Below are 22,183 nucleotides of genomic sequence, written 5' to 3'. Positions count from 1 at the left end.
GGGCGACAGAGAGACGAAACAAGGTGGAAAACCTGATGGAGGGAGCATAACTCTGAGCAGGTGGCAGCTACATATTTGTGTCGATTCCCTTACCGTTTTTGAGCTCCGGCTGGCTGAGGTGCAGGTCTTGGCAGGTGCGGGCAGGGCTGTTCTGGGTGCCGAGAGGGAAACGCATAGTCTCGATCTCCTGTCGCAGTGAGTTGAGAGAGCCGAAGATCTCCTCCATGCCTTCAGTGCCCATCAGGAACTCAGTGCCAGCGGCGTCAGATGCGGGCATGTCGGTGTCGGGGAGCAGCTGGCTGGCGTCGATGGAACGCTTTGACTTGGGACTCCTCTGGATGGGCAGGGGCTGAATGACCTCGCCTGGTGGGCCCTGGGAAGCAAGTTTACGTTTTAATCAATGAACTGACAATCAACAGTGAGGTGTACGAAGTGAGCGCAACTTAGAAAGCAGTGAAGTACTTACAGGAGGTCCAGCAGGTCCTTGTACACCCTTTTCTCCCTTTGGACCAGCTCCACCCTAAACACAGCACCGAGAGGAAAGATCCAAGAAGCACAACCGCATCAGATCCAACCTGATGCATTTCATTCATTCATTTTGGTACAAACACTCTTAAAGTATACTCACAGAAGAGCCCTTAGCTCCCTTGATACCTTGAGGACCCTGTAAGAGATATGAGGCTTTAGTTTATTGATGGTGACCATTACTATGGTACTTAATAACATCTTGGGAACTGAGCCAGGAGGAATATAAAAGAGCGAGACGGCGATGATGGGATAAAACGGCACTCACAGGCAGACCAGGAGGACCAGCAGGGCCGATGGGTCCGGTGCCTCCATACATTCCCTGTAAAGCAACACGATACATGTCGTACATGAGAATAGTTTACATAGGATCACATGAATGTGAGTGATGGTGGAAGAGGTCAGACTTACAGACTCTCCTTTTGATCCAGAGGATCCATGAGGCCCAGGCAAACCTCTGTCTCCCTTCTCTCCCTGCTCTCCTGGGGCCCCAATGAGACCAATGAGACCCGGGTGTCCCTTCTCTCCCTTAGCACCGGGGTCTCCACGCAGACCAGGCAAACCAGGAGGTCCCTGCAGGAGGAGAAGACAAGAAAGGAGAGGGAGACGGAGAGAGGATGGGAGAAAGGAAGCAGAAAGTAGGAGGATTGAATGAGATGACAGTAGGATGTGCAGACTACAGTTTGAACAAAACTAACTTCACAAGTTATTTAACAGAGAGATGTCAGAGTGCAGAGTAGATGTGCACATGCAAGTAAAACGTCATTGCCATCTTACAATAGGTCCAGGTGGTCCTTTCTGTCCAGCAAGTCCTGGAGATCCTTGCTCCCCCTGAAACACGGTAAGCAAAACATTTAGCAGGTGGCCGTCCAACACCCCATCCAACATGAATATCACGTGTTCCTCCTGAAATATTGCATCGCCCAGTAGTCAAATGAACAAATACATCAACATCTTTACTGACCACTGATCCCGGGAGTCCTCTGAGGCCTTCTGTTCCTGGTTTTCCTGGTTGACCCTGGGGGCCGACGGGGCCGGTCTTTCCTGGGGGGCCGACAGAACCCGGGTCTCCCTGTGAATGATGACGAGAAACATGATTAAACATGTTTTTAAAAGTCATTCCATCCATTACGGATCAGTAGACGTTATGTATCACAATTTCCGAATAAAAGAACACAAGAAGAGAAGTTTGGTTGAATAAATCACATATCAAAGACGTGTTGCAAATGTTTTTCAGAATAAAAGCAGAGTTAGTCAGTTATCCTGGGATCACTAATGGAAAGTATCATCGCCAGGAAGTGAGACAGTGATCTCATGTCAAAACGGTAGATTCATAGCACTTTAGTATTGTTTGCCATGCCTTTAAACTTTGACAGGGAGCTGAAACATGTTCTAAAAAGCTCTGGACTCACCTTAGTTCCCTTCTCTCCCTGACGTCCCTCTGGTCCTCTTGTTCCAGCAGGGCCCTGGAAAATAAAACATTTAATATAACGAGGCCCCCTTCAGGCAAAAAGGTAAAAAGCATTAAATCAGATGTCTATATCATGTCAAGTTCTACGAACATAGACAATGCTTTATATTGTTAAGATAGAGCTACCCGATAGCGAACAAGAAGCCAATAAACTCACAGGTGACAAGTGAAAGATATGACGACTAGACGGCTCTACAAAATGTGTAGAAGGAAGAAAAGGATAATAAGAAAAATATAATGAGAACAAAAAGGACTGAAATCAGAAATCAGCTGCGGCCTGCATTTGGTGTCTATAAAAATGTTGTCTCTTCAATAGTAAGTTCAGTCGATCTCCACCTCGAATGTTCTTTCTATTGGTTTCTAGGCCTTGAACCAAAAGGCTTTTTAGATTGCTGTTCTGGTTGCATACTTATTCTCAGAGAGTCTTTCAGTTGATTCTATGTAAAAGCACCCACAGGTACAAGACAAACGTTACACAACAAACTTAGTGCTACACTTAATGAATGTTTCGATGTCATACGCCTTATGAGTGGGACATTCCGTCATATTAGCACAAGTGTATGTCCCCTTCAATGGTCACTGATGCAAGCTTTAGTTTTTATTATGACTGGCTACACACTCATCTGTCCTGTAGGGGCCCTCGTGAAACTGATCACAGGAGGGCCGGAAAAAGCTTTGCTACGAGTAGCGTCACTTTTGAGTGTATTTAAAAAAAAGAAAGTTATGGAATTTGCTCAAAGAGTTTGTAGACTGTTTGTACAAAGGTTTGTAGACCCATTGGTTTTTGGCCACCGCCATCTTGTTTTTTTCTGCAACCAGAAGTAAAAACGACAGAGAGGACCTAAATACAACCGAACGCTGAATGAAGACATTTTTAGGCGACCAAAATGTTATAGTTAGCTTTCATAAAGTGAAAACACACTGTGAATGTCTAGAGATTGAGACCATAAACTCATGTTTACAATGTTTACTGAGGTAATAAATCAAGAGAGAAGTAGAGTCATTTTCTCATAGACTTCTATGCAACCAGACTAAGGCACGTCTGCATTGGCTTCACTTATCAGAACTAGAGTCTTCCTCCGAAGCTTGATAAATAAAAATGTTTTCAGGTGAGAATAAAAAAAAATGGAATAAAATAAAACCGGAGGATGCCGCCTGCTAGAGAGCAGTAAAACTGTTCTTGTCCTAAAGATTTTATTTTCCTTTTCTTAATCCAATGAGGATGGTGACCTTACCCTCTTTCCTAGTGGGCCGGGAGGTCCGTTCTCACCAGAAGGTCCGGGGGAGCCCTGCAGTAGGAGCCACAAAGAGCAGGTTGAGAACACTGAGGCATTTTGAGGTCACTCACATATCTGCATTGTTGACTTACAGATTCTCCTGATTCACCATCTTCTCCTCTCTCTCCCTTGGCGCCATCTTGACCCTGAAAGCAAATTGAATGCAGCCTTTAAAACCAGGAACAGACAACATTTATGCCTTATTGTGATATCCAAAATCTAAGATAATATGTGGTCTCATATCACAATATCAGTATAATATCGATACATTGTCCAGCCCTACACAGTGGGGCAATGTATCAGTATCAGCAATGTAAGATGCTGACATGGATTTTTCAAAAAAGGGTACTCACTCTGGGTCCAAGCTCACCAGGGGGACCAGGATCACCAGGGAAACCAACAGGACCCTGAAGATAGAGACAAAAACAAACCTCTAAATTGATGGCAATAATGTTAGGAGGAAGAAGAATTTATAGATAAAATCACTTGTTCCTTCTGCAGTGGAGTCTAAGTTCATTGTTGAGTGTCTTTGAGTGTGTTTGTTTGTGTGCATTTCATTATGGGTGTCATACAGGGTTTCCTTTGGGTCCGTCATCTCCAGGTCCTCCTCGTCCTCCAGCAAGTCCAGCAGTTCCAGGTTGTCCGGATTCGCCTTTCTCTCCACGCTCTCCACGAGGACCCTGCCAACAGGAGCACAGGACTCTTCGTTAACTCATGGAGGCCATTAACCAATCAGTAAAGGGTTAGTCAGGGCCAGTCACTCAGCCACTCACCTTCTTTCCTGGCTCCCCTAGGATTCCAGGTGGTCCGCCCTCACCAGGCTCTCCCTGTGGAGCAAACAGTATTTCTTCTAGTTTCAGGAAGTCTTTATTTCTGCGGACGCCATCAAACTCATACAGAAAAAGTGCTTTGATGTTAGCAAACTAAAATGTACCTTCTCTCCAATAGATCCAGGATTACCCAAACCACCAGGAGGACCTTGAGGACCCTGAAAAACACACACAACAACGTGAAACAAAACGATTAAATAATTCACATCAAATTGGTTATTATCAGCAAAAAGAAGAGCGACTTCGCTTTTTTACTTACCTACCCAACAATTAGATCAGGATTTTAAGAAACTTTGTAGAATCATTTTGCAGAATCTGTTTAACTAACCAACCATGGCAGAGTGGTGGTTTGTGGGACTTTTGCTGTTCCTGAAGCAATCTCATTTAACATGCTACCACTGACAGGCAGTGTTGCAAGAGTACAAATAAGAGCAGTGATCACTCACGTCTGCACCGTTGGGTCCAGCGGGGCCACGGGGTCCTGGGGGACCTGGAGGACCCTGGACACACAAAGAGGCTCACACTTTAATCATCCTTTATGATTTCATTGGGATGAAATAAGTCACTGAGTCATTATGACTGATATCATGTATTTGTGAGACTCACCAGAGGTCCGACATCTCCTGTCTCTCCCTTCTCACCTGGTGGTCCTGGCAATCCCTGCAGAGCAGAAGTGACAGTTTAGTTAAGCTTAGCAACTTAGCACAAGAAAGTAGCTCTAAATATTTACATAAAAGTCTAAAATGAAGATTCGAGTGACATTTCCTCTGAAGTGAGCATTGTGGCTTTTATTTTACCTGCAATCCGATGGGTCCTGGGGCTCCTGGGAATCCTCTGGTTCCTTCGTCACCTTTAGATCCAAATGGCCCCTGCTGGCCCCTTGGTCCAAGCTCTCCATCAGCACCCTGCACCACAGAAGAAGAAGAGCACGATAGCGATTGAATGTTCAGTAGTGATCGGTGTCGTGTTTATACAGTTTCTTCCCATTCAGCTAAACCCTTTACCCTATTGAAAGCTCCTGTATGATACAACATACAGCTTTCTTTCTTATGCATTTTATATCCTAGTTGGTTTGGAATAAAGATCTGAGCTTGTAGCATGAGCAGTGACACCCACTATATCTTAACAAATAAGGAGTGCCAACTAGAAACTCATCTGCACCAAAGGCAGCCAACTGCAAGTTCATACAATCAGGAACAAGTGCAACCAAGTGGAACTGCAAACTGTCTGATTTTGTCTTCAAAGAGTTCAAGTTTATACTTACAGCAGGACCAGGCTGACCGACAGGACCCATTGGCCCGGGTGGACCAGGAGGACCCTACCAACAAACAAAAAACAAGCACACACACACACAATGAGCAAAACAGCAGTGATACGATAAACAGAGAAACGGCATTGTTTCAGTTTCACAAATCAGATCCTGATCGTTTTCGTTCACAAAGAAATCTTTCAGGCTCGATGCACGTCAGCGTCACTCACATGCTCTCCTTTTCCTCCCTTGGCGCCCTTCTGCCCATGCTCTCCAACCTCACCCTGCACCGAGCAAGAAACATCACGTTACAGCAAAGACACAACGTAAACAAAGCCCTGAAATGAATGATCCCCTGCTAAGAGCAGGGGGGAATAACAGGGTAACCAAGGTGTTTTTTAAAAGGACATGTTGGTATGAAGAGTTACTGGCCTTGTCTCCGTCCTCTCCGGATATTCCAGGTGATCCTGCAGGGCCAGGCAGACCCACGGGACCCTGCACTCCATCACGACCGGCCGGGCCGATAGGACCTTTCTCACCCTTAGCAGGAGAAAAAGAACAAAGAGGAGAATCAATAGTTAAATCTCAGTTAAATTCAAAATGACGAGTCAAATGCACATTGGATAAACCAGAATACTCACAGGAACTCCCTTCTCTCCAGATGATCCAGGAGGCCCCTGAGGGCCTGGTCTGCCAGGAGGTCCAACAGGTCCAGCAGTACCAGCTAGCCCCCTCTCACCAGGAGACCCCTAGAGAGGTACAACATCACAAAGACCGTACCGATTACAGCAGGTAGTCATTGAGCGAATACTTCATTCTTCTGAATAGAATGAGATATAAGTTGGAGTTAGGGTTTTGGTTTTGGTTTGAAACGTACAGCGGGTCCAGGAGGTCCGGCAGGTCCTTCACTTCCCTTCAGTCCTCCACCTCCCTGCAAGAAAAGACAAGAGAGGATTAATCAGTGATCTTTCTCCTAACCTAGACTTCTTACTCCAAAGGTCAATCTACTGCTATCAAACTGATTGAGACAGAATGAAGATCTGTACGCAGTATTTGTCTTGGTCATACTCACAGGGGTTCCAGGTAGTCCTCTCTCCCCAGGGAAGCCTCTCAGTCCCGGTGGCCCGTCTTTACCGGGGCCTCCGGCGGGTCCAGGGTCTCCCTTGGTGCCCTCCTTCCCTGAGGGACCAGAAAGTCCCTGCTCTCCAGGTGGACCTGGGGGTCCAGGGTGGCCACGCTCGCCCATTGGGCCGGTCTCTCCTGATGGACCCTGAGAGGATGGAGATGGAGGGGGCACAGAGGGGAAGAAGATGTTGAGAGAAAAGAGAACACGTTGTGTTGTTATGGAAACTGATGCGGTCTACTGTATCAGTAAAGAGAAAAGTCTGCACCATGATTGGAAAAACTCACCTGAGGTCCAACGACTCCAGGAGGTCCAGGTGGACCCACCTTACCTTGGAAACCCTGGAGGAGAGAAATTCAGTTAGCAAAAAAATCTACAAGAATATTAATATCTAAAGAAAGTTGGATAGGTACAGTGATCTTTGGGGTTAATTGAGATCAAACAAACTAAAACGGATGTCTCTTTTTTTCCCGAAAATATAAGAAATGATCTGAAAATATCTGAAGCAGTGTGACTGCATCTATGAATACAAATGAGAAAACCTGCTATCTCGGTTAATGCTAGTTCATTTACTCATTTACGACAAATCCTCATCGGTATATTTCTGAGTGACTGGAATCAGAGTAAAAGTCTTAAACTCATCAGTTTAAACAGGTGGAACATCTTTAAGGGGAGACACTGCACCAGTTGCTTACTTGCATTAAGACAATTTTCTTTTGTATTATAAGTTTCCTGAAATGTTATGTTTAAATATGCAAATAAGGCACTATCTAATGTTAACTTTTGGTGATTTTAGGAGAAATCTACAGACTCAAATAGACAAAGTGTAGTAAAACAAACACCATTACGAGTAGTAACAAAATACAACTTACAACTTCTCCTCTCTGCCCAGGATGTCCAGGGAGCCCGTCCTTTCCTGGTGGTCCCTGTAGGATCAATCAACCATCATATATCAATTAAATCTCGTTTTAAGAGAGCTACAAGCAATATGGAACATCAAACCCAAGACCATGGTGGAAGAATGTACTTCAATTCTCTTATACACAGCCAAGAGATACCACCCTGACTATACAGTATTAATAAAACTGGTATCAAAACATGTTCTTACAGGAGGTCCCTTTGGTCCAGGGAAACCATTGGCTCCCTGAGGTCCGGGCAATCCCTGGTGAGACAACAACATATGTTATAATTACAACATATAACAATTCCCAAGAGACCATTCAGTGTCTTACAAAAATCGCAGCACAGATTTGAATGTAAGCAAAGAGCGACGCAGTCCGACATGCTTTTTTACTGTAACGTAAATGGAGCGCTCACCCTCTCTCCAAGAGGACCAGGAGGGCCATCACTTCCCGAAGTTCCCTACCAGGCAACAAAACAACAGCACAGTAAACAACAAATGAGGTTTTGGATCACAAACTATTGTTCTTTAATGTCTTTTGCTTCTAGAAATGGACTTCACTCCGATTCAGAGCCAGGTCATTTTGAGATGTAAAGACATTTGCTAAAGACGAGCCTTTTGCATGTCTTTACTTAAACTTCTTGGTGTCAAATTCAAATTGTGAGATTGTTATGAGTTATTAAATAAATACATCTAAATATAAACACCAATAATCATCATCATAATGGCTCTCACATAGCACATATGTGAGTACAATCTGGATAAATTCACTGCGTAGACAAACCTTTGCTCCGGATTTCCCAGTCGTGCCCCTCGGTCCTCTCTGCCCTCTGGGGCCCTGATGGGACAAACAGTAAGCACAATTAGTAAAAAGTGATTCTCTCTGCGATCACCTTGATGTTTATCAGTTTTAAATGACAGTTTTTCTCATTTGCTTTGGCTCAATTCTTGAACAGGAATAAGTAAGTGCAATTGTCTAATTTGCACAATAGAATGTTGCTGGGACGACATATTTCTTCTGAGTTAGCGTCTCAGAAGCTAATGGGATATTTGCAGAAAATAAGCTCATTGGCAAACAGATGTTTATGATACTTACACGTTTTACAAAACGTTAAAATCTCTTCAGCTTGTGTTAACCGCAGACCTTATTTCAGGCATCTAACCAAAAACCCATTAAAGAAGCCTTGAGTTTGAGACGAGGGAACCAGAAATACAGACACGCTGACTCATTTCTGGGTTTTAAGACTCATTCCTGCAGCACTCTGTAACCAATTGCATATGTCGTGCTGATCAAAACTTTTTGTTGGCATGCATGTCATTTTGTGACAGATTTTCGGTTGATTGTAAATGACTACACAAGTAAATGTACATGCATACATGCAAATATTCATATCCTTTTTCTCTGTGTACAACAGTATTGTACATTATTGACTTTTACCAATAAACTTTGACCTTCTGTTGAGATGGGGTCTTTTTTTTTTTACTTCTCACTGACTTGAAACTTCCAGCCAGAGAGAACAGTGAAACTCTGCTTTTCAGCAAAGTTATAAGTTACTCTTTTATACCACTAGCAGACAGTCCGTCTGTGCTTAACAGCTTGAGTGGAATAAGATCAAAGACAATCATCCTCGGAGCAGAATAGCTTTTACACACTGACTGAAAGAACGAATGAATAAATGTGAAATGGTACCGTTGGTCCTCTTTGTCCTCTTGGTCCTGATTTGCCACCAAGACCCTGAAAAAACACACAACAAAAACTGTGCATTACTGACTATATAACTTCATCTACAGGATTGATCAGTCCAGGGTATCTGTGAAGAGATAATGAATCAGCTACATCACTTGACACGGTCAGTATCACTTGAACACTTGACAACTAAAAGCTTTAAAAAGCATAAAGGCTGACTAGAGAAGAGAAACCTTCCACAGAACCGTTGACTTACCCTCGTTCCCTTCTCGCCGTTTGAGCCGGGGAATCCTGGGAATCCAAGAGATCCCTAAGAAAAGAAATCAACATCTCAGCATCAGCACCGGGATGAAGAATTGAGTCAGAGAGGACGACTGAAGCCGTATGTGTGTTTCTCCTACCTTGGGTCCTTGTCTTCCGGGATATCCAGGAAGTCCAGGTACACCAAGTTTACCCTGAAATCACATGATGACCTCATTAATCCGGATCGTTAACTTGGGTGCGTCACAACATCTGTAATTGTGTTTAAATATTACCAACCTGCTACACAACAATGACAATTTGCTCGAATTCAGAAATATGTGTCAGAATATGAAGAGTGAATGAGAATTAGCTGATTTTGTGCCCAGGTGTGCTGCAGTCTTATTAACAAACAAATAACGGCAAAATGTAAAAAGTTTAGTCGCAGCAACTAACGCAAAAAGAAAACACTGGTGGAAATGAAATGCATGCATGTTTCATTCAAATATACTTGTAATAAATATAGAAAATACTGCAAATTCCATGTGAAAATGTCCCGTTTCACTCAAGTGCACATATAACCACAAGAGAGCAGCACAGCACAGAGATAGTTCTGCCTAATGTCTTGTCAAAGAGGAGGTCTCACCCTATGTTTTAAGAAAATGGGGACATCTGAGGGGAAATATCAGCATTTGCAAAACAAAAAACTAAAATCCAGTTAACTTTCAGTGATAATACATTAAGCAGGAAATGATGCTCCTTAAAATATCAGTAACCTATCTCACTAAATGCAATCGTGTCTTGATTGAACTAGTTGTACCTTCTCTCCAACCAGTCCAAGTGGTCCGAGCTCACCGGGGGGTCCGACGCGACCCTTTGGCCCCTCTGGACCATCCTCTCCTCTGGGCCCTGATACTCCGAGCTCCCCCTGTCAACAGGAGACAAAACAAAACTATATGGCAAAGATACAAAGTGACAAGGAGAAAGTCAATCAATCCTTCATTCATCAATCATTCTATTCATCAACTGATAAACCAACCAGTTACTCCATCAATCTATCTTACCCTATCTCCCTTGATACCAAAATCTCCCTTAATTCCAGGGAAACCATCTTCTCCCTAGAAACGCAGGAAAACAGAAAACAGACAGAACATATTCAGTCAAATATTATATAAACTCAAGATCATTTTAGACATATATAGTGCTAAAAATGTAGACTAACAAATTGTGATTTAAGTGAAGGGTATTCCTTGAGTGAGTGGAAGTATTAAACTGTGATGGATGACTTACCTTCTCTCCCTTGTGGCCCTTCAGTCCACGGATTCCTTGACCTCCCTGCAATTAAAGCGTGGCATAATCAATACACTGACATGCTAAGGAATACTCAAGCCATGTGTTGGTTCAGTTTATTTGCACATGCAACACAAAATCCCCCAAAAAGCAAAAAGTGATTTGACCGTTTTTCTGTAACTGGACTGACCTTGATGCCACGAGGGCCAGGATAGCCGATAGAACCCTGGGGACCGTTGGGACCCTTGAGGAGATCAAAGAAAGAAGGACGAGTTAACACAATAAATACCTTAAAGTAAATATGCTGAATGTCATTTTTACGACTACAAGTCTTTCCTGTACATGTGCATTTTAATCAGACTCTTTCATGTGTTTCTTCTGTTAGGAGTCTCATGTTGAGTTGGTGAATGTAGTCTGTTAGATGGAAGAGAAGGGACCTGGTGTGATGGGTGTGTATGATTGACACTCACCTGGTTTCCTTTGGTGCCAGAAGGCCCCTCCTTTCCTGGGTGACCCTGAGAAGGCAAGACAGAGAGCTCAGGAAGGGTATCCAGTGTCGGTGGATTTAACTTAATTCAGTTTCAATGACATAAACGCAGAAAGAAAGGAAGAGGCGAACATACAGGAGGGCCGTCGGCTCCAGGCATTCCTGGCAGACCCGGTTTTCCTGTGGGACCCTGGAGGAGAAGACATGTGGTCATGAATGAGAGTCCAGAGAGTGCTGCAGCTGAAACAGGTTGGTTACTGCCATAAAACACCATAAGAAGAGTAAGTTGTGCTAAAAAAAACTGTGCAGCTGCCAGGCTGATAATTCTCTGTCACACAGAGAAAGATGTGTTATTCCAATGTAACTGCAGAGTTACTTGAAGTGCCATTATCGGGAGGTGGACTTTTGTTTTACCCTTAGACAGAGCCAGGCTAGCTGTTTCCCTTTGTTCCAAGTCTTTATGCTAAGCTAAGCTAATCGGCTGCTAGCTGTAGCTTCATATTTAATGAATTGAAAAATGAATTGAATGAATGTGCTATCAACCTTCTCATCTAACTATCGGCAAGAAGGCAAATAACCATAGTGCACAAAATGAACTTAACTTTAAAAGTCTAAAAGAGATACGTGAATAAAGAATAATCATCAAGAGACTCTCCACGTCCCTTAATGCGCTAACAATCCTGAATGATGAGACATACAGTGCATGTTATGAGACATCTAATCCAATCCACTGTTTTGAGTAAAACTGAAGTTAGTATAGTTACAGTATAGTTCTCTCCACTTCCCTACACTCGTATTTTGAGCGTGATATTATTATTTATTTTTAAATTATTTTCTATAGATATCACGACAATATCGTTACCGTGTATTCCTTTGACCACGATAACCTTCGTGCAAATCTGATATAGTGACAGCCCTAGTACCGGGACGTGTAAATAAACGATAAAACTATCACAGATCTTTAAAGAATCTCTGCGTCTCCCATCACACTGCAACTGCAAGACTCTCCCAAACTGGTATCCTGCTGGTTTTCACTTTTTTGTGTCACTCCACAATAAAACAAATTGAGGATGCAGAATGCTCTTCACACAACGGGATATTGGATGTCCTGCTTTCTCATTCACATCTCTATCCGGTAAAACCAATAAGTCATTCTATTGTAGAACTGTGCCTTGTTATTTATACTGTATGTCCTGTACTGTATTAACGTTAACCGCTTAGTTTTCTTACTTTCTCTCCCGGGGGTCCGAGGGCTCCTTGAGGTCCTGACAATCCCTGCAAAATGAATGAATGGATGAATACACATTGTCAATATTACTGCTTCCTTTTAGTTTGTGTGTATGCACGCCTTTGCTCTTCAGCACACGATTACTGAGTGAAAGAAGTTCATATCACGAGTCTGTGATAGTGGGCATGCTGTCCTCCGTCTCACCTGAGTTCCTGGGGTTCCCTGCTGACCTGGAGGTCCTGGCTCTCCTTGGGGACCCTGAGAGACAGAAAGAAGATAACATGATGACAAAGCGAAGGACAGACGGGGAGGATGCAAGTTTTGTGATACTGTAATTATCTGCTGATTCTTAAGTACGAGGTTACATGATAACATGGTAGATAAGATAGTGACACTGACCAAGTTTCCCTTGGGGCCGTGGGGCCCGTCATTCCCTCGTACACCCTGAGAAGAAAAGAGGATGAACAGAGAAAAGTCTGAATGGAACTCTGAACGAAATGTATGTCAACCATCCACAGAATAGATAACAATTCTAAACATTTCAAACACATTTGCTTCTAATAATAACAATGAATAGCATGAAGCCTAAAGCCTTTGGCTGCTCCTGAGGGAGCTGCCAGAAGTCTGATAAATGCCCTCAAGGGATGTCACTTGAGCTAGTGTTGGTTGGGGCTGAAGAAGTTTGAAAATGAAACACTCTGGATGTGTGGAGTCAGGTAGAAGTGAGGTTACCAGACCTCTGTAGCCCGTTCCTCATAGCAGCTCAAAGCTCCATTAGCTGCTAGTTGCTGTTATCTGTTTACAATATTTTATTGTCAATTTTTATATTTTAAAATGATGTCTTGATTATTGCACTGTGTTTATTGTTTATTGTTATGCACCATTCACCGAGTCAAATTCCTTGTATGTGTAGCGTATTTGGCAATAAACGATGTTGATTCTGATTTACGAGCATAATCTTCTACCCAGGCAGAGGTTGAGTTGCATTGTGGGGAACGCGGGCACCAGGCTTTGACAAGGAAGAGGAATATGTGGAATAAAAATGACAAATGTCTGCTGCATCGTAGCTTTTAAAAAACATGTTATCGTAGTGCAATGCTAAATCTGTGAAGTACTCTTTTAAGGGCAGACCACAACCAGTGTACAAAAACAACTCTAGGACAAATAAATACATGAGTGTCAAATGGATACTTGGCTGCCTAAATCCTGGGTGTGTTGTTATTGTTTTGAGGTGAGTGTGGGACCGTTACATGTTCATTTTTAGATTACTGGGTATCCCCGTCTTTATATCAGGTCACAGAGCGTGGTTTCAGGAGGTGCTGTGGGAGCTCAGTGGCCACAGAGGGACAAAATAATGCAGCTAAAATAACAGCAGCACAATGCGGTTTGAAATAGTTTTTACTCACAGGAGGTCCAGAGATTCCAGGAGGACCTTTGGGTCCGAGCAAACCACGAGGTCCCTAGAAACACACACACACACACACACGCACAAGCCAAGATCAGTCAGTACTCACGGTTGTAAATGAGAGATTTAAACAGCCTCATGAATGGATTGTAGAATAAATCATAATGTAGATGAATATTAATGGGAGGTCAAAGGTCAACACCAGCTACATCAGCCACATTAGCATCAGGACAAAGCGACAGATGAATATGGAGGAGCACACTGATTATTATTTGGCAATAATTGTTACTATTTGTTGATAAACAACACACATATTTAACAAACTATATGTACTGGTTCCAATAGTGGCTATTCAATTATTTTATTTTTTTTACATTTTAACGGTGCCACTTCCGAATTTAAATATAATCAATTTCTAACAGCTGTGCCATACAAATAAGTGCAAAGGGTTCAAATGTCTGGAGGAAAATAATTTAAAAATATATAATTGGCCTCAATAAGATAAATCTAAACCGTAAAAGTATATTTTTTAAAGTATATGATTTAATTGAAACGTGTGTCTTTGATCACAAGACTAATTTTCAGTTGATCATAATGTATGACATCCTTCCAACAAAGACAAAGACTTTTCAGATGGGGTTTAGATTATGATCAAAAATGTTTTTTTATGGTAGAATATGATTTATTTTGGTTTTGGTCCTCATGTGATGCGTTACGGGTGAATAAGACAAGCTGGCTAGCTGAGTATTCTATGTCCTTGAGTGTTTGCCCACAAACAGTGATACTTGTAGCCGTTAGAGCCGGGGGCCCTGTTGTCTGAAATACTGGTCTACAGATGGCTAGAAACTTCTTTTTTTGATTGGAAGAGGAAAAGAAGTCCAGCGCAACAGCACCTTTAACTATGACCTCTGTAATACATATATCATTTAATTCACACATTTCAGACAATGTAAACAAAAACAGAACAGCTGTTGTATTAGTTTGCATTAGATTGTACAGGTTCGCCCAATACAATGACCACTGGGTGTCTGTAAATAAAGGATTATTCATGCAAAAAAAAGTAACTTTGTTACATTTTGAATGTTGACTCTGTTGTGATTTGTTGTTTATTAATTCTTGCTGATTCATAGTATTGATGTTATCAATGAAGCTGAAAGGAGTTTACATCCAGACATCTATTTCTAGGCTATCCAACCTATTTCAGACAGCACATGGTCATTTATGTGAAGAAACCATCACACTGTACACACGTGGTCCTGACAGCACTTGGCTGTATCTTCTCCATCACATGATTACAGTGAAGAACCCCGACTATGTCAGGTATTATTACAATGGTGAGAAATAACAGCTGTGAAAGTAACAGTAGGGCTTCAAATAGATACGCAGGGTTGTATTTTGGGATGCTGTTTATAACAAAGTCATAGACATGAGGGAGAGATTCAAAATCAGATTGGAATCATGGAAACACTCACTGGTTCACCTTGGAGACCCCTGGGTCCAACTTCTCCATCGTCTCCCTGGAAACACACACAGAAACAACATGCCAAGGATGGAACGGTGCTGATTATGAACCGTTATGGAGTGACACAATGACAAGATGTTGTGAGTAGTGCCTGGAATCATTTCAAATTATGTTCTCATATCTTCGTACCCTCTCTCCGTCCTCCCCTTGAGATCCTATGGGTCCCAATGGTCCTGAGTCACCCTGGGGAGTGAAAGAGTGAAGGAATCACTAAATGATTTAGCACTGCTTACAGATATTCATGTATTACAGTTCTTATGCATATTAACGAACAATCTCTTTTTTGTTTACTACTACCACTGTTACCACTACTACTACTACTACTACTACCACTACTACCACTATTATCACTACTACCAGTAGGCGATTTCTTCATTTTTAGCAGGTGGGTGGAGAATATTATGGAAAATACTGTCAGGAAGGGCGGGACTCAGGGGCCCTCTGCTGCTACTCCGTCAAGAGCTACGTTACTATGGAGCCCACACTGTCACTAACTGCCCTGAATAAATATTATAACAATTTTCAAAAGACGATAAATTGATTTCAGAGAGAAGCAGACAGAAGTATGTCCATGATGTCAAACTGATTCAGCAGCAAAAACAGGTTTAAAAGATAAAGATAGAAGCTAAAGCTACAGATCAGTGTAAAAGTGAACCACCACATCAGCTGGAGATGGAGACAGAAGACAATGAAATGAAGGAACAACACTGTTCCTGTAAAGCCGGGCAGGTCTTTATTCACTGTTACAATCATTAAAAAGCAAAAGCAGCATGTGTAGACATTCAGTATACCTTCAGTAGCTAGCGTAGCATGGACATGCTAACACTTGTTATTGATGTGCTAATGTTAGCTCCACAGGTTTTTATGTAGTTTAGAAATGTATATCTCCTTCTAACCTCTCCAGTTAACGAGTATCACTATTACACAACTTAACTATGACTAGCTCCAAATCCACTAAACCAGCCTGGAAATGAAATCGATAAGAACTGACGCATAGTGGATTTCATGAAGGAGAGGAGGCTCTGACTAAAATACAACACTAGACTGCCTCTATGAGAGCGGTTCAGGAGTGCATCAATGTCATTTTCTCCGTGGTGATTGCTCGGTTTCTTACAAAAGTTGTGATTGTCTGCAGCACCATGGACTTCAATACACAGCTCAGTTAGGCTACTGATATTTCAGAGCCGTGATCTGGGCCATAGATTTAAACTTGCACAAACCTCAGTCAGATGGAGGATCAATGAGTCAGACAGACCAGACTAACATATTCAACTAAACAACTACTGTGCCTTTACACTCTCTCTCTCTCTCTCAGTTGGGGGATGTAGAGGGTCGTCCCCCCTTTAAATCATCTACTTAGAACTTACAATAATAAAAAGTGTATGTGGCATTTGGATTGTAATTTTTATTTTAGACTCACCCTGTGTCCTTTGTCCCCGGGTAAACCAGGAAGGCCATCAAATCCACGGTCACCCTGAGAGAGACAAACAGACATGGAAGGTATTATCTCTGCATTGTAGTAGATGAAGGACTGCATCACATGTGGAGTTGACGCATTAATACAGAGTTTAATGCACATAGCTTTGTGCAGTTTTGGGCCTAAGATGCTGAAGTGGACTTTTTTGTCCCAGCCAGACCAAGTAAAAGCTGGCATACCAGGTTGTACATTTATCATTTCACAATATAGGTACAGGTTTAATTTTACGGTCACATCACAGTTATCGTCTGTATAAATTGGCACTTAAAGGACACTAGTATTTCATTTTTCATATTGGGGGATCTGTTCCAGGACTTTCAAAATACCAGCCATGTGACAAGGTGAGCTCCAAACAAAGAGAGAAAATCACGAGCCAACAGAGTTCATGTTGACGATGTCCATAGAGGATCTAGAGGCACCAGAGAGAGGTTACCTTGGTTCCAGACTCTCCTGGCATTCCCCTGCCACCATCAGCTCCAGCCCGGCCCTGTTAGAGAGAGGAGGAACGTCTTTTAGAAGTGCTTCTGTACATGAGACACAGTTGTCCCACTTTGCCAAATAACCATGTTTTGTTTTTGACAGGGCATGCTTGGTAAAGACAATGCAAGACATTTTTCATACTCACTCTTCTTCCTGATTTGCCTTGAGGACCCATCGTGCCCTGGGGTCCCCTGGAGCCCTGGAAAATGAACGACAATGATATGTCTGTGATGCATTTTTGTCATAGATCTGAGCTGAGTACACTTCCTACTATAATTTATACATTCAGTAATACCATAGACAATGCCCTACTGAAGGAAAGGCTAATTACATGATTTGACATGAATTATTTGAATTTGGTGTGAGGTCAGGGTTTGATTCTGTGTTTTTACCTGAGGACCGGGGTCTCCACTCTCTCCCCTCAAACCATTACTACCTGGATTTCCCTGAAACATACACAAACATCAACATCATCATCATCATCATCACCAAAACATCATACTTCATATTCGCCCCTTAAAAATGAAAGTTTTTGCAGTTAAGAGACTTAACAAAAAAGCTTATAAGAGACATATTATGAGATCAAAATCCTGGAATAGGTAAAACATTTTTTTGTTGTTGTGTACAATCAGCTAGATTGTGAAATTGATGGTAAGCAATGACAACAACAAACTCTTGATATGAACAGGTACGGGTCCAAATGACAGTAAACATACCAGGGGTCCGGGGCGCCCAGTGAATCCCATTGGTCCAGGAGGTCCTTTCAGAGCCATCTGCAGACAAAGATATCTCAGAATCAATGATCAGGGAGGAACATGGCTGCTTGTAATGATGGTGATGTATGAAGAGAAGGAAAATCTCCCATCATACTGAAAACATCAGCTAAATGTCTAAAATCTTAAATTAAATGAAGTTTTAATGAAGTCAGAAATTTGCTGTAACTAGGTTTTCTCTACCACGTTTGTGTTATGTGTTTTTGTTGTTGTGTATTATAATTTGTTGTGTGTTCTAGTACTGGCTTCAGTAAGAGTATTTTTACACAAATAGCAAAGAAAGGCTGATGTTCTGATCCTTGAGGCAAATGAACCACATGGTGGAAGTGAAAGTGATGACTGACCCTGGCCTGAGACAAGATGGCTGCTGCCTGGGCTTCCTGTGCAGAAACGGCAGGACCCTTATCTCCTCCACTCTGACCGAAGCGGAACTGCAAAAAGAAGAAAGGATTTGTTTTTGAGTGGATACTTTGCCTGATGAATGGTGGGGGGCAACTGTTGGAGAAATTGAAGAATCAATCAGCAAAAATCGCTGCAGAACAATTACTTTAACTATATATAAAAATAAAAAGGACAAACAAATCAAAGTGTGATGGTAAGTTTATCGATTGTAACTTCCAGTTCCTCACTGATCACCGCTACAGTTATTTGGATTCTGAGTGGCCAATACTCAAATATTAATGTTAAAACGCATCAAGCCATAGAGTTCTGCAGGGATGACCTCATTTTGTTGGCCATGTCGGAAGTTAGCATCGCACGTGTTCCCTCGACAAAGAGCCAATGGGATTTCTCTGCTGGATTTTGGATTATTGCCCAAAATAAGATCTGTGGCGAACAAGCGTTTATGATACTTTCACGTTTTGTTCAGCAAGATAATCTTTGAGGATTTTTGAAGGGTAAATGCAATGCAAGTAAAAAGCAAATGCAAGGCTTAAAAAAACCTACACCGTGGTCACATGACTTCACGTCACCACCACAAAGTAAAAGGCGGACTAGTGTTCTAGTGATGACGTTTTGTAGTCTCATTCAGCCACTTGTTGCTTGCAGCCGCCTTTTTTAAGACGCGTACAAGCTTAAAAATTCAACAGTGACCACAGAACCTATTTCAGGCATCTAACCAAAAACCCAGATAAAAACCCATTGACTTCAAGAGGTTAATGGTAAAATGGTAAATGGATGTACTTTTATAGTTCTTTTCTAGTCTTCCGACCACTCAAAGCGCTTTAACACTACGTCATCATTCACCCATTCACACCCATTCATACACTGCTGGCGGGGGCTACCATGCAAGGTGCCACCTGCCCATCAGGACTAACTGACATTCATACAACATTCACACACCACAGGAACAGCTGCAGGAGCAATTTGGGGTTAAGTGTCTTGCCCAAGGACACATCGACATGGACTAGCGGAGCCGGGGATCGGACCACCTCCTCTGATTGAAGGACGACCCTGACCACTGAACTGCAAGTGAAAAATGCTGGCACACTTCCTGGTTTAGGACCCATTCCTGCAGAACTCTACTATAACAGGAATCTATACTGAACATACAGAACTACACAGAATATTAGATAAAGGCCAAGGTAAAAAATGCCCCTGTTTGAGCAAACATCACTCAAACATCCATTTCTAAGAAAGGATTAAAAGTTAAGGGTTACTCACAGGCAGCATGACTGAGGTTCCAGGAGGTCCAGGGACTCCATCAGCTCCAGGCAGACCAGCCCTACCAGAGGTGCCCTGCGGGATGGAGAGGATGAAGTGAAATACGCTTCTATGTCTTAGAATCGTCTGTGCACAGATTCGGCACTGATGTTTCTCCAGACCTGCAGTTCTTCAGATAAAGTGAAACACTCACCCTCTCGCCAGGGTCACCAACAGAGCCAGGAGGTCCAGAGGAGCCAGGGGGGCCAGTAGGACCCTGAAAGAAGTGGGAGAGGGTGCTTAAGTATTCTGATTGCAGACTTGTTGAGCTGGTCATTTTCTCTATCAGTGTCAGGTGCAGTTTGATTATGGTGTTGCATATCCTAAAAGTAACATTCAAAAAAGAATGTTAATAGCCACAACCTTTAAACAGAGAAGTGTACTGGCTGAGGGGCTATCTAATTACACTACTATCTAAAATAATTCATAGCTGAGGAAATAAAGATGTGCAAACTAAAGGTGTATTAATATAATATTTAGAAGTTAGTAAAATGTCTTTAGGATAGAAAACAAGGGAATAACCATCATTCACTTACAGCAGGTCCCTCAGGTCCTGGAGGTCCTTCAATCAGCATACCCTGCAGGAGTCAGAATAAAGTTCAAAATGTTAAAAAAACCTGAAAAAAAAAGGCGTGAACATCGCAAAAAATACAAGACATTGCTGAGACATGTCTTGTATTCAGAGGAGAAAATGATTTCTCAACATTTAGTCTGTTTGTAATGCACCTTAACTCGTACAATGTTCTTAGCGGAAAAAAACACGTTTGCATCCTACTGGAAGAATCCGCCCCTTTTCAACAGCTGCATTTAAGGTCAAATAAGTAATTTTATTGCATTTACATTTTTGGGATTGAAATAGATGAATGGAAAAAAGCCTTACTACGAGGACAAGAAGCTTGTCATTTAGTCCTTGGATGGGCACGTTCTCCACCATTTGAACTACAAGTTGTCTAAGCTGAAAGGAGTTTAGCTCACTGACCTGTATAATGGCTCATTGGCAACCATTGAAACAAATATGGAACAGTGTAGGTAACCAGCTAGAGATAAGTCCTGTGACTTTTGAACAGGATAGACATGGTTCCTCTGCCAAAGTAGTCTCCTAAAAGGTGATTATAAATATGTGTTCAATCACACCCTCAAATTGATGTGACATCTATCTCGGATAAGAGGTATAAAAGCAAGTGTGCGACTGAAAGGTCACCGGTGCAAACACCTGGATCTTCTGGGGAAAGTGTGGGGGAAGCTTCTCCTTTCTGTCACAGAACAAGCCAGTTTAAAAAAAACATCTGCTCAGGTAAAGCTGCTGAAAGACAATTAGTAACTCACAGGCTCCAAGACAGCAGGGTCTCCTTTCTCTCCTTTCTGGCCTCTGACGGCAGCCTGAGGAAAACACACATGTAGCCAACAACACAGCGTAGTCAGTACAGAGGGACTCACACACACACCAAAAAGACAAGCACACCCAGAAAATGCAGATTTGGCATGAAGACATCCACATTAGTTTGCTACATTATATCAAACACTATTATGCTAGTAAATAGAATGATGAAATAAAAACCTGATTTGCTTGTGATAAAGGCATAAGCTTTCGTCCAAATACCGATGAGTCAGTGATTCTCCAAACTGTTGGTCCATTACCTCTATATACAGAGAATCACCTGGGCTAAGCAGCGCTAAATGAAGCAATACACCACCATAAATGGCATTCAAGAAAAAGGATGCAGCCATCCAAATGCCTTTTATGCAGAGTATGTGATAGTTCAAATGATTGTTTATGCTTATTAGGATCCCTTATAGCTTCTACCGTGGTAACAGCTATTCCTCCTGGGTTCCTGAGTTTCTCACTATACACCGAATAAAATAAAACCCATTTCAACCACTGATGTGTGGACTACGTCTTGGTCCTTAAAGTATTTGAAATGCATTCAATTACAGGTGTCTCTGTGACTGATTGAGCTTGCCTGGCATAAAATTGAATCTATGGATACATCTTACTTGCATGGTGGCCATTTTGAATTTACTTACATCACACTTTTGGTGGAAAACTGAAACAGACGACGTTAACAACCAATATCATAAAATGAATTTATTGTCTGAAATAGAACATAATATTCATAACTACGTTTTTATTAGTGTATAATCACTTGGAACTAAGAATGTGTTGTTGTGTTTTGCTAAGCTTACAATGAGCCCTTCATATCAACACAGGGAGCGGGTTCTCTTAATGGAGTCCACCGTGTTGCACCGCCATGTTTCTACGGTAGCACAGAACGGACAAACCAAACACTCGGGCCATTTGCATTTTTACGTTACCCGAAGGACACCATAGTTCTCCTTCACACTTGGAAAGGGAGGGGCGAGTGGAGGGGTATTCAGTTGGTTTCAATCTGCAACTTCATCGCTAGCGATCACTAAATCCTACACACTGCCCCTTTAAAGTGAAGGTAATTATGGAGACATTCCATCCCAGGCTTTCAGGTAAAGCTTTCTACAGTACCATGTGGGTTCAAAATAGCC

At 42.2% G+C, this 22,183-nt stretch overlaps 1 protein-coding gene across 1 annotated transcript in view; it reads right to left on the bottom strand.

Annotated features, from left to right (window-relative positions):
- Positions 1-22,183, bottom strand: part of col11a2 (collagen, type XI, alpha 2) — a gene marked incomplete at its 5' end in the record, with an annotated part of 53,166 nt that overhangs the window by 5,809 nt on the left and 25,174 nt on the right. Inside the window, 53 exons of the mRNA XM_079176191.1 lie at positions 94-373; positions 467-520; positions 629-664; positions 794-847; positions 937-1,098; positions 1,303-1,356; positions 1,490-1,597; positions 1,938-1,991; positions 3,232-3,285; positions 3,366-3,419; positions 3,627-3,680; positions 3,846-3,953; positions 4,047-4,100; positions 4,208-4,261; positions 4,550-4,603; positions 4,710-4,763; positions 4,901-5,008; positions 5,368-5,421; positions 5,583-5,636; positions 5,785-5,892; positions 5,994-6,101; positions 6,230-6,283; positions 6,425-6,622; positions 6,763-6,816; positions 7,348-7,401; positions 7,584-7,637; positions 7,793-7,837; positions 8,161-8,214; positions 9,067-9,111; positions 9,320-9,373; positions 9,465-9,518; positions 10,124-10,231; positions 10,368-10,421; positions 10,594-10,638; positions 10,784-10,837; positions 11,064-11,108; positions 11,217-11,270; positions 12,311-12,355; positions 12,513-12,566; positions 12,708-12,752; positions 13,715-13,768; positions 15,186-15,230; positions 15,365-15,418; positions 16,656-16,709; positions 17,146-17,199; positions 17,338-17,391; positions 17,585-17,638; positions 17,909-17,965; positions 18,310-18,396; positions 19,628-19,702; positions 19,821-19,883; positions 20,203-20,244; positions 20,993-21,046. Coding sequence (XP_079032317.1) covers positions 94-373; positions 467-520; positions 629-664; positions 794-847; positions 937-1,098; positions 1,303-1,356; positions 1,490-1,597; positions 1,938-1,991; positions 3,232-3,285; positions 3,366-3,419; positions 3,627-3,680; positions 3,846-3,953; positions 4,047-4,100; positions 4,208-4,261; positions 4,550-4,603; positions 4,710-4,763; positions 4,901-5,008; positions 5,368-5,421; positions 5,583-5,636; positions 5,785-5,892; positions 5,994-6,101; positions 6,230-6,283; positions 6,425-6,622; positions 6,763-6,816; positions 7,348-7,401; positions 7,584-7,637; positions 7,793-7,837; positions 8,161-8,214; positions 9,067-9,111; positions 9,320-9,373; positions 9,465-9,518; positions 10,124-10,231; positions 10,368-10,421; positions 10,594-10,638; positions 10,784-10,837; positions 11,064-11,108; positions 11,217-11,270; positions 12,311-12,355; positions 12,513-12,566; positions 12,708-12,752; positions 13,715-13,768; positions 15,186-15,230; positions 15,365-15,418; positions 16,656-16,709; positions 17,146-17,199; positions 17,338-17,391; positions 17,585-17,638; positions 17,909-17,965; positions 18,310-18,396; positions 19,628-19,702; positions 19,821-19,883; positions 20,203-20,244; positions 20,993-21,046 — 3,637 coding nt within the window. The remainder of the gene's footprint in view (positions 1-93; positions 374-466; positions 521-628; positions 665-793; positions 848-936; positions 1,099-1,302; positions 1,357-1,489; positions 1,598-1,937; positions 1,992-3,231; positions 3,286-3,365; positions 3,420-3,626; positions 3,681-3,845; positions 3,954-4,046; positions 4,101-4,207; positions 4,262-4,549; positions 4,604-4,709; positions 4,764-4,900; positions 5,009-5,367; positions 5,422-5,582; positions 5,637-5,784; positions 5,893-5,993; positions 6,102-6,229; positions 6,284-6,424; positions 6,623-6,762; positions 6,817-7,347; positions 7,402-7,583; positions 7,638-7,792; positions 7,838-8,160; positions 8,215-9,066; positions 9,112-9,319; positions 9,374-9,464; positions 9,519-10,123; positions 10,232-10,367; positions 10,422-10,593; positions 10,639-10,783; positions 10,838-11,063; positions 11,109-11,216; positions 11,271-12,310; positions 12,356-12,512; positions 12,567-12,707; positions 12,753-13,714; positions 13,769-15,185; positions 15,231-15,364; positions 15,419-16,655; positions 16,710-17,145; positions 17,200-17,337; positions 17,392-17,584; positions 17,639-17,908; positions 17,966-18,309; positions 18,397-19,627; positions 19,703-19,820; positions 19,884-20,202; positions 20,245-20,992; positions 21,047-22,183) is intronic.

The sequence above is a fragment of the Pholis gunnellus genome (assembly GCF_910591455.1).
Source record: "Pholis gunnellus genome assembly, chromosome: 16".
NCBI classification, from domain to species: domain Eukaryota; kingdom Metazoa; phylum Chordata; class Actinopteri; order Perciformes; family Pholidae; genus Pholis; species Pholis gunnellus.
This window is presented reverse-complemented; position numbering and strand designations above follow the sequence as displayed.